Below are 12,032 nucleotides of genomic sequence, written 5' to 3' on the forward strand. Positions count from 1 at the left end.
CTGAAACAGAAGGGCCTGGATGCAGCTTGTGCAGGGTATGATGGGTATATAGCGATAGCTCTAAACTCTATTCATAGACAAACAATATCGATAAGCTGTCAGATGCTCTCGGAAACGTATATGTTATCTCTCCTGTGGAAAAAAATACCTTAAGCATGTGGAGCTCTTGTTCTAACGCAGCGAGAGATGCCGATACAGTTGGCAGTGTTGGCGCCAAAGCTGACCCAGTCGGCATCCCACTAGACATCATAGGAACATGTACCGATGCACCTGAAGGCCCCAGACTACCACCAGATAGTAGGTGATTATCACCCCTCTCCACTCGGGCTCCATCACTAGTGGAACAGCAAACAAAATGAAGGGGTTGGACTTCCAGGAGGCCTTGGCAAGCTAGTGGTGAATTCACACTGCTCCATGAATTGGATTCTGATCCTCCAGACGAAGATGATGCCTTAACGGTCAGCGGCACTCCATTGAGAACATTTACAACAGATGAACTTTGCTGGCTGGTGGAAGTTTGCGGCAAAGCATCAAACAGGACAGGATCCAGTGGGGAGCCATAAAGACCATACCTGACAAAACCACAATTTAATTTTCACTTTTAAGAATACAAAGCAGCTACATGAATGAAACAAATGGGGTTGTAGAAGTGAACCTCCCTGAGGACACCTATTTGTGCACTATTTTCCACGTGAAATTGGAAACTGGAATGTTGACTTTTGCGAAGGGAAGAAAACCAAAAAGTCCGAGAGAAACACTTGAAGAAAAGGTCGAGCATCACCGAAATGCTTGACCCTCATGTGAAGCCAGGTCCGAGAATCGAACCTAGGAACAGTGCTGAGAGGTGAACGCTCTCTACATTGCATCATCCCGGATCCTCTGCAAGCACCCTTAAGTGCATTAAGAAGACCCAGAAATAAGAGAGATCGGAGGCAAACAAACGCGGATCAAGATTAAATTTTTAAGTAATACGCCGCACTTTCTATCGGTTTATCAGCGTATGTCAGGATGTTGGGGAAACTAAAGGAAAGTTCACGAGCCGTAGGTTGAGCGGTGCAATTAACGATGGGTTTTTGACCAGTGAAGGCACTCGAAGTATCTCAGTTATTTTATAATCAGAGATACAAGATATTTCAAATCATTTTCGCTTCTGATATTTCCATCGCCCATTCACAAAATCTGTGATGTCTTTGCCCTCTTATGTCTTCTCTCAGGCTTTGGGTTCTGCAAATACTGTAATTGCAATAAACCTATCAAGATCTATTTGAACACGTATCCGTTTATCCTTTGCCGACAAAATGTAATGAGAATGCTTGCTTAACTTCTACAGTAAACAAACTTCCCAACCTCGCGCGAAGTAAAAGATGCTCTCGTAGTCTTGTAGAAGCCAGCTTTGAAGATAAAAACTCTAACAACTCCAAGCAAACGAAACTAGTGAGGGTAGAATCAGCCTGGGCGGCATATCCAGCAAGTAATTTAAACAGCCAGTGTACTGCACCAGACGATACAGCACATGGAGTTATTTGTAAAACATCCAGGATCGCATTTAGTAGAGATCTTCGGAAGGATGACGTGGAATCAGTGCAGGTCCTTTGGCTGACAGCTCTCCTATGGTGAATAGAAGATGAACAGTCAACGTCAAATTAATGGTAAGTGAACAATGATCACCTCAACCCACTCCACCCATGAGTGTAAATAGTGCCACTAAATTGTACTGAAAACCCGAAGAAATATAGCCAGCTAGTCATTACAACGTTTGTACTATTACATGCGACGATGGTCCACCACTGTTGATGATATGTATGGAGGCAGCAAATTCACTTCTTACAAGTATATATTTGCGGTTTCTTACAGATAATTTGCGTACTGCAACCAAGGAAACCACAAATTAAAGACACTCGGATCTCTAAGGAAAAGTACGAACAGTGAATACCTGGCGCACATCATCAACAGTCTGCTACACTTGTGAGCAATGCTGCGTCCACAGCACAGGTAACATGTTCGAATCAACTTGGGCAGATAGTTTTCCACGTCCCACACTAAGCTGCTCTCCCTGCAGAAATATTAAGAGTAGATAAATGAACCTTCAATACCCAGTATCACTAAATAACTGCTCTGTGATTGATGTGCGACAAAACCCTGCGAATAAATAGGTAATGCGGTGCAGAATTTCTATAATGTCATTTGGCAAAATTAAGACATACAGGTCCTCTGCATACCTCTTACTGGTACTGCGTTAGTGCGGGAGGGGGGGGGGGAGTAAGATGATTTGGCATTTTAACAATAGAGTTGAAGATGCAAATTGGTCACCGTAAAGAGTTTCTAGCTCTGGCAAATTGGCCACTCATATACACTGCTATGAGACTTAATGCTCAAATGAATATTGCTCTAGCCATGACGCATGTATGAAATTACCCAGTCTTCCAGTTGACATAGACACCAGCAATCCAACAGAGAAGCTCAAGAGCCAACTTTTTTCCATCATCAGCTTTAACTGCTCCCTGGACAGACTCACATCCAACAACAATATCAAGCAGTCTTTGGCTGCTGTCTTCCAGCAAACTACTCCTCAACTTGTGACATTCTGCTGGGAAGTTATTCTTAAACCTTGTCACTGTTACCGAAACCTCAGCTAAATCTTCACCAGGACCACAGTTGTCAAACACAAGCAACAGAATCCTGCTGCTGTATTTGATCAGCTCTGGGCTTGTCAGGGTCACACGACCATGGCGTCCAGTACTATCAAGTCCCATTTTCAGACTCACAGGACCACACACTATAGTGTTTTGCTCTTGAGCCAACGCCAGAATTCCCTTCTTCTGATGCTCTGGTAATGGCAGTGGATAACTCTTGTGACTGAGTTTAAAGGAGCTGGGATATGGAGGTTTTACAAGGTAAACGTTGGTTGCTGGTTGGGTGGTCATTGGGCTCAAAGAAAATCTGATGTCTACATGACCCACATGGCAATATCTTGGAAGAACAATTTCTGCAACTTGTTCTTTGGTCAAAAAGCTGAAACGAACAAAAGAAAAATGTTAACAATAACGACACCCAATTAAACGTATACAGACATAGTATTAAGTCTGAAAATTAATTTGTCATGATAGAGTAAACAAATGTATTAGAAAGCTTGTACTCCCAACATCATCAGGCAATTGCTTTGGCACCAGCACACTGCTTGAAAGCTTAACCCCCTAGCTTAAGTATTCAAGATCCTTGTTTAGACCATGTTTAGGAATTCTTAGCACAAAAATGATTGCCTTTAGAGGAATACAATAACAGCGTGACATGGACAATTTTGTCAGCAGTTCCATTTTGTGGATCAATGATTTTGTGGTTTAAGATGGATGAAATTTGAAAAATGTTTTTTCCATATCAGTTTGTGCAATAGACCACTGAAAAGTAATAAACTGAATGTGTTTAAATTTTTCCATTACTCACGTTCTAAAGAGATAAGTTGTACACTAAAGGATTCATGAATGCACATTTTGGGTGAGTGTACATACAGAGAAAGACGAGTGTCTGACACCATAGACCACTTTCATAAATGGCTGCCCTATAAATATTCTTTTGTTTAAATTTAAATTAGCCCTTCTGGCCTCGCTTGAGATAATGTATTCTTCTGAATTTTGTACTGGAGAACGAGGCCAGTAGGGCTAATTTAAATTTAAACAAAAGAATAAATTTATGAAAGTGGTCTATATGCCACTCATAATAAGGTTATGTTTCCCTGCTGTAAAACATAATAACTTGCCTGCTATTGTCTGCACGCAGTTTCCACGTCCTGGTATGTAATACAGGATCTACCAAGGTGTGCTGGTGAAGCCGGTGCTGGTCCTGTTGAACTTCTACCCATGACGACGGCACAGATGCCATAAACCGTGGCATCAGCGTCACAAACTCTGTCAGTTGAACCAATGAAAGTAGGGTTGCCATAGACACTGGTTCATCTGGATTAAGGGCGACAGCTGCAAAAATATTTATCAGACACATTATACCATTATTTGATGCATGACGTATCTATGATCTTTAAAATAATTTGATGGAAATTTAAAATGTGGAGATTAGTGTCCAGTTCTAGTACTTGCATGTAGAGGATCTCCCTTGACCACATAGCACTAAATATCTGAATTGTAAATACTCCCATCTAGCTTCAATATATTTCCTTGCAAATTAGGTAGGAGAATTTGCGACTTTTCTTGTTGTTACCTTGAAATGTGATTGGCCTATTCAGATATTTTCCTGTACTCTGTTTAGCTGTTGTGACTTATTTGGGTTTGGTTTCCCAGCACTCAAGCAAAATGAGCCCTAACTCAGGGTCAGTAAAGAATCCAGGCTTGAACAGGCATTGAACCCATGCATCCCAAATTCTAGTTGGGCAATGCAAACTTAAAAAAAAGGCCAAATATTAGTAGCAAGACGAATTTGTTCCCTGTTATAGTTTCTGTAAGAACTAGAATTGCAGTTCACCGTGAAAATCATTTTGTCAATCCTTGTCTCATCCAATGGTCTAATAAGGTTGAACATTTCATTGATTGTATTTGTTTTCTACTATCACCTGTCTGTGACCAAGACCCTGTTTGGGGAACCTGAGAAACACTGTCTGTCCTGTCCTGCCCAAGACTCCCTAGACTTGTATCCTCAGCTTGATGGTGACGCAAACCAAGGAAATGCATTGCTCCATCCTGGTCACATGCACAAAGGCAATCCATCCCAGGACAATTCAAGACATGAGATATGTTTGAGTTTCCATCTGATATTGAAAACTTGGTGAGTACATTTAGAGAGTTTGCATCAATGAGAATAACACTGCTCTTAACAGCACCAACCAAAAGAGGTCTCTCTGGAGACATTTCTGCTTCAGCATCTTGAAAGCACAAATTCAAGTCCCCTATGAGGTCATGGCTCTCTATTGGAAGAGCCACTATAGTACTAAACAGACCTTCTGTAGCCAAGAATTGTTTTGTTCTTATAGGCTGAGGTGACAACGTTCTTTTACTATTACTGATAAGTATATCATACACTGCAAGTGTGCTCTGATTAAAATTGTGCTCATTGTGAAGAGTTTTAGGAGGGTTCCCTTCCGAGCAGTTTTCTTCTGTTCCAGCCAAAAAGTTTGTCCTTTTTTCACTAAGATCATCTATGCTTCCACAAGAAGAGCATGACACAAAACTGACCAAAAGATGTTCACTGTCCCCAAATGGGACTATACCAGACACTTTACAACAACAATTAGCACAAACTTTTGACATGTCAACACTCTGAACAAGTTTTGCACATATATTTCTTTCTTCTTTTGATTTCTTAGTCTTTCCTGGATCTGAACTCAAATCACCAGTTATAGCCTCAGCAAACTTCTGCAAAACAGATGAATGAAGTGTATCTGGAGGAAGAACAGGTGGAGGTGGCTGGGTAAGGGGCAGCTCGTCGTAAACAAAATCATCATCACTACCAGACAGTCCATAAGGATCTTGCATTAGCATATCCTTGTCTAAATCAATACAACTGTCCACATTGAAAGCAGGCTTTGCAGTTGATTCCTCCAATTTGTTTCCTGAGTCTGTTAAGATATCATAAACCAAAATATGCGGACATAGCTGAATGGCATCAAAACCAACATTAACCTTGTCCTCTGATTTGGTAAGATCACCAGTTAAATTCTTTTGCATAAGAACTGCAACAAGTAATGTAGCTGTGTGCGTAAATGATTGACAGCTCTGGCTAGTAGCATTTGTGGGATCTTTTCCACAGGAACAAATGATAGACACAGTGCTGACAACTAACTTTTCTTTTTTAGTTTCTTCCTCTATAGTTCCAGATTGACAGTTAGCACTCTTCTTTTCATCTGCACATAGCAATAACAAACAGGTAATACAGTATTTATGGGTATGTCATATACAAACAGTATTTGGCTATTTTTTAAGCAAACTCTTTCACTCCCAACATCTCAACCGTAATTCTTCTGAGAATTTGTCTGCTTTTGAGAATTTGGTTTTAAGTCAAATAATAATCCCCTCGTTGATAGTTTTCTTTATTACACGACTTGGGCAGTCAGAGGGCCAACAACTAAAATCAACCAATCAAAATGCTCTATTGCCGGTCAATATTCTCTCAGTATTGGACCGGGCACTGTCCCGAATGGTCCCGAATGATACTGCACTTGTGTCCCTTTGAACTCCAGTCGTATCGTATAATAAATCTCTTATTAACCAAGCTTGCTTGGGACCGTACTGGAAGAATATTGGCCCTCGGTCTTTTTTGTACAGACCTTGCTGCGCTCGGTCCGTACTGTCAAGACCTCAGGCCAATATTCTCCCAGTACAGCCCTCGCCCTTGGTTAATAAGATATATTTATTCTCATTACCTGCCTGCTTCATAGTGCAATGTGATACTGTAAGTAGAAATAAGTTGCAAGTCACTCCTGGGAGTGAAAGGGTCAAACAACTTTTTGGCTTTATATTTGAGAAGCTTACTGTAAAACGTTGCTTCTCTTTCTGAACATAATTCTTCTCCATTGCAAGTCATCCCAGGTAATTTATCAAATGTCCCTGATTTAATTGTGGTTATATTCTCCTGAGTGGAGAGAAGCAAATTTAAGCCGCACAAATTGGGGGAACACCTGAAAAGTTTGTAAATCACAAGCTGGAGGGGAGTAGTTTACAAACTTAAATTTTCTATAGGTTTAACAGTAGAATAAACCTTGGTTTTTTTTTTTTTCACCAATCAGGGTGATAGTATTGAAGTACATTCAAGATAAATACCTTGTCCATTGTTGCAGTCATCATTTGGAATCTCATGGGATGATTCCTCCTCTTCTGGGAGTTCAGCTACTCCACTGTCTGATGGATCACTTGCAGTTCTTGAATCTTTCTCTGGCTCGTTACTGGTACCTTCCATGTCTTCATTATTGGTACCTTCCATGTCTTCATTATTGGTACCTTCCATGTCTTCATTATTGGTACCTTCCATGTCTTCATTGTCAGGCTCAGCCCAAGCCACAAAGCTTGTAGGAGGGCAAAAATGCTCTGATGGCAAATCGTCTTCTGGAGTTTCTTCAACATCATCATCAGGCAGACTTATCTGAAACTCAGTATGGATCTGGGGTAAAATAAAACAAACAATTCTGGTATCTTTTGATTTCCATTGCCAAACAAAATTACATCTAAGGGAAAGTTTCCTCAGGTTTTCTACAAATCAAACTGAAGTACTTATTTTTTTTACGAGTGACCTTAATTGTTTTTGATTCAGGGGTTATATTGTCAGGAGAAATTAGATGCTGGCCACTCTTGGGGATCAGAGATTAACCACTGGAACAGGAGCCCTATTATTTCATCCAGCTATTATTTCATCCAGCTATTATTTCATCCAGGGTATCACATTTGATAAGTTCATTGTTTTTACCTTAAGTTCACCTTGAATGTCCCAGATGATGACACGCCCATTTTCACTGCATGTTGCAATGAAGTGTGAACATGAACTTTCACTGATGAACTAACAAAGTAAAACAACACATCTGTTTCCAAACTTCAAATTTACTGGTTCTACCTATTAAATAATGACTAAACAAATAAATAATAAATCAACAAGGTCAATTGAACAGCATTTTGAATTAGTACAGCACCTCTGTACTAATTAGGAGCAAAATAATGCACCAAAAAAGAGGAAATTATAACATTTTTTTTTTAAGGAATTCCAGCTGGTGTGGGGCAAACCTGTCCATATTACACATAGCCCAGAGGAGAAGGCAAACTCTTGGCTACTGAGAAAATAAATTCAATTGAGTTTTTATGGGTAGGCTTTGAAAAAAAAACTTGATTTCTAATCAAGTGTCTTTCGCTTCTCAGCCATCCTGCCTCCTCCCACATCATGAACTCCTGTTGAATATATCTCAAATAGTACATCTTGATTTACCCCAAGCATCATCTAGGGACATCTTGAAAGGGATATACCGTACATTGTGTAAAGAACTCATGTTATCTGCAACTTGAAACTTGAAACTCACTTGAATTTGAGCTGATTCATGAGTACAGGCAGGAGCAGTGGCCAATGAAACTGGAAAATATCATTAAAAAGTCAATCATTAGAACCATGGACATGTATGGGTGAACATCAACAAGCTATGGTTGAAGTTTCCTCTGGTGAAAATTTCTTCAAGCCAGGTCATTACCATATTCTTAAAAGGAACTGCCTTGTCTTACTTGACCCTTTAACTCTCATGAGTGATCAAGACAGAATTTCTCTTTTCAATATACATATCCATTCAAAATCAAGCTGAAAAGTGATGAGAACAAAGAAAAATAGCAATCAGGAGATTAATAGTTGATCCAATGATTATGTTATCTACATGTTACAGCAGTCATCACTAACCCGACATAGGAACATTCTTGGTATGATCTCCCCTCACAAATGAACACTCTGGACAATGCCGTTCATGCTCTGACCTAAACAATAAAATAAGCCAATAAGGAGAAAAAAATCACTATCTTTCTTAGTTTACTTCAGCACATACATGTGAAGCTTTAAGACACTGCTGATCCTAGCAATATGAAGCACATGTGTTTCATATAAACCTATTTGTAGTAATGGCCTAGCTGCCCATATAGTCTCTGTGGCTTAATGGTAAAGTATTTAAAAGTAACAATATCTTACCAGGGTTCATCTGTTGGCTCCCAACACACCAGACACACATTGCATGTAAAACAAAGAGCTCTGTCATCACCACGGTTACTAGGCTGTGAGAGTTTAAAAAAAAAATTGCAACAGAAAAAATGAAAAGAAAGAAAATAATTATCCATTGTACACATGATAATTTATTACAATTTATTTTAGGCATTTTGAAATCACCAGTGATCCTTGCAGTCCCCCTCTTGGATTTTTTTGTCCTTACAGCCCAGCCTTGGACTGGTGAGATCATTTCCAAGCAAATAGCTACAAGGATTGCCTGATAATTGAGTCCAAAAATGCTTCTAACTTACCTGGTGGTAGAAACCAGCTTTTGCCATAGCTTCTGGATATGCCCACCTTGGGAAAAGATCACCCAAAAAGTTACAGAAAAACAGCAAATAACAAATGACAGAAATTTGTTAGACTAATAAATTTTTCAAGTAAAAAACACATTCCAAACATCTGAAGCAGAAGAGGCTTAGCTCCAATAAGATATTCTTATCAATTACCTGAACAGAAAACTCGAAGAGGACTTTTCTTACAAAAAATACACTCCTCAAAATATTCTAGTCCAGTTGTACTTATTGTTTCACTCTCCATCATTCACTTTTTTCAGAGGCTGGGCATCATTAAAGTGAGGGGGGTGGGAGGGGGAAGAGTTTAATGCAATGAAAGAAAATAGAGGAAACTATGCAGCAACACCCACCTGGATGGCAAAAACAATTACAAGGTCCAATTTTTTCAATCCCAAAAATGACAATGGAAGGGGAGGAGGTTGCAAAAATGTTTCAACAATTGTTTTAAGGGATGGGGTGTAAATTTCCTGTTTATTGAATTGATTCTAAAGAAAGTTTATTATCAGCTACATGCATGAGAAGAGGATTTCTTGTGTCAATTTAAGAACAAGTAGACAGAAAACCCAATAGAACTATAAGGAACAACTTTTACCTGTACTCTTTATGAGGCCATGATGAAAATGTCTTTCGTCTCACTGCCTCCATAAACATAGGAAATTTATTCCCTGGTGAGCTTGGTTTATTATCTGTTGTGACTACTTCAAGTAGGTACATTGTTCTTGATTGCATGGCTGCCACAATTGGGAGGGCAGCATGATTTTTATGGCCTCTCTGAAGATAAGTGATCAAATCAGCAAAGACTGTGTCCAGCGCACTACAAGCATACTTCAACTGGGAAGTACACCACTAGAAAATAAAAATACTTCTGTTAGACAACTACATGTACTTGACTGTATCTCAAAGATTATTAGCAATATTCGCATAGCACTGGAAAGGTAATGCTAAACAGCTCTAATTTATAACAGCACAGTCACCTCCCTCTTCATGACCTGATAACGAACACTTATTAGAGAGATACTTTTATGAAGTTTCAAGAGAAAATGAAATAATCTTGAATAGTTATACATGCTTCACAGGTGACAATTACTTCAAGTTTTAGTAGAAGTCATACAGAAAGGTATGTTCCCCACACCTGAAATATTGTATAAAAAGGAGAAAATTATAACCTCATGGCTAGTTTCCAGACCAAGATGAGAAAAAAATCAATCCCAAAGAGATCATGAATGATTGTATTAGCAAAAATGCGTAGGAACCCTAATTTTAAGGTAAGACTTAAAAAGACACATACAAATTACTTTAAATTTTCATTTTTCAATTGCTACATAACAGACTGGAATAGTATTCCAACAAACATTATGTATGCACCTTCATTCAGCAGTTTTAAGTCCTGTCTATTAGATTATTTGTGTCAATTTTAAACCAGGTGTAACTTGTGAGTGACAAGTATGCAATTTGATTAGGTTAGCTTTGGGCCTTATTTAAATTTTACCGCTTAATTTTCAGTGTCAATTTTAGTATGTAACTTAATTAGGTTAGTTCTGGGCCACATTTAAATCTTACTTCTTAATTTTTAGTCTGCTTATTATTGGAGAATATTCTTTGTATGGGAATTTAGTATAATTTCAGAGCTGAGCAAAGAGTTTCCAGCAATCTGATTGGTCGAGTGGTTTCTTATATGACGCTATATAAACCGCTCCACACAGTTTATATAAAATGTTAAAATAAAAATAATGTTAATAAATGTTACTAAAATGTTATGATTTTAGAAAATTCTCTGTTGTTCAGCTATGAAATTATACTAAAACAATTATTCACCTCAGGTTCTGCGAATATTGTTGAATAATCCCCTCGACTTCATCTCGGGGATTATTCGACAATATTCACCTCGCCTTCAATGAATAATTGTTAATTAGTTTCCCCCAAATATTCTCCACTCACGCAGTTTTTGTATTTTCTGTAATTTTATTGACTTGTATTAGCATGACAAAGTTTTATTTAACTTAAACTTAATTATGCAACAATACAGCTTTTGTTGCATCAGACAGATCACTTTCTCGAGAAATTATCATAAGTTTCTTCTTGAAACTGTATTGATTCTCTAGGGAGAGATTCATGTTGAGGGTCAACTATAACTTAGTGTCCATGGCAACACATGCCTACCTTAATTGCCTTATCATGACTGGAGCTCAACAGTGACTGAGCTTTGTCTACTTCTTCTTTCAGCAAAGAATGCACAGCCTTAATACTCTTCATCTTCAAATCATCCTCTCCAGAAGAAATACACAATTCCATAGCTGACAGTAATTGCAGAGCCTGAAAATGCACTCACCTTAGAAACTAAAAATATATTACAATCTTTTGCACTCCTTCATTATTCAATTCACACCATGACCACCAATTATAAATGTACAATGTACATGTACACCAGCCTTGAGAAAAGGCAACCACAGCTCAGCTGGAGGAGCTCATTCCACACTGCAGCATAACCTTTACACCCTAATATCAGTATGCATAATCTCCATACTGTTCTCTGTACATTTTGTAAGGTGCTGACAACAACAACAATTTATTTATGATTAGAAATATAGCTAAGTACATTGGTTTCTCCCTGCTAATAGCTTAAGAGCTAATCGAGGTGGGGAGATCTAAGGACAGTTTACAAGTACAGGATTTATCTATAGATGGACTAACAATGAAAACACTACTCGGAAAATTTGTCTCATAATCAAGAGCCTTTATCATTGGTGATCATTTCCTTTCTTCTTGTGACCTCAATGATTAATGCAGGGTTGATCTTAAAAGGATCAATTAGTTGCCAGTCACTTTTACTAGGTTAAAGAAACTAAGAGTGTTATAAATCCTTCATCCTCAGGCAGCACCCCTTCTCCATCTCTTTAAACAAAATTGAGATGAAAATCAATCATGTACAATTACACTTCTGTATGAGTAAAACAAAGTATGTATTTTAAGTTCCTTCCTCAAAAACACACCAAACTGATCCCATCAGAGATT

General features: G+C 38.5%; 1 protein-coding gene across 1 annotated transcript in view; it reads right to left on the reverse strand.

Annotated features, from left to right (window-relative positions):
- The window catches only part of LOC111328727 (dual E2 ubiquitin-conjugating enzyme/E3 ubiquitin-protein ligase BIRC6), a 45,221-nt gene that overhangs the window by 31,491 nt on the left and 1,698 nt on the right, over positions 1–12,032 (reverse strand). The window contains exons 3-16 of the mRNA XM_088762782.1: positions 11,181–11,333; positions 9,613–9,866; positions 8,976–9,021; positions 8,650–8,732; positions 8,368–8,441; positions 8,003–8,052; positions 7,402–7,491; positions 6,762–7,098; positions 4,559–5,845; positions 3,755–3,968; positions 2,416–3,012; positions 1,934–2,053; positions 1,348–1,608; positions 149–572 (exon numbers count right to left, since the gene is read on the reverse strand). Of these exons, the coding sequence (XP_088618908.1) occupies positions 149–572; positions 1,348–1,608; positions 1,934–2,053; positions 2,416–3,012; positions 3,755–3,968; positions 4,559–5,845; positions 6,762–7,098; positions 7,402–7,491; positions 8,003–8,052; positions 8,368–8,441; positions 8,650–8,732; positions 8,976–9,021; positions 9,613–9,866; positions 11,181–11,333 (3,990 nt within the window). The remainder of the gene's footprint in view (positions 1–148; positions 573–1,347; positions 1,609–1,933; positions 2,054–2,415; positions 3,013–3,754; positions 3,969–4,558; positions 5,846–6,761; positions 7,099–7,401; positions 7,492–8,002; positions 8,053–8,367; positions 8,442–8,649; positions 8,733–8,975; positions 9,022–9,612; positions 9,867–11,180; positions 11,334–12,032) is intronic.

This window comes from Stylophora pistillata, chromosome 6 (genome assembly GCF_964205215.1).
Source record: "Stylophora pistillata chromosome 6, jaStyPist1.2, whole genome shotgun sequence".
Lineage (NCBI taxonomy): Eukaryota > Metazoa > Cnidaria > Anthozoa > Scleractinia > Pocilloporidae > Stylophora > Stylophora pistillata.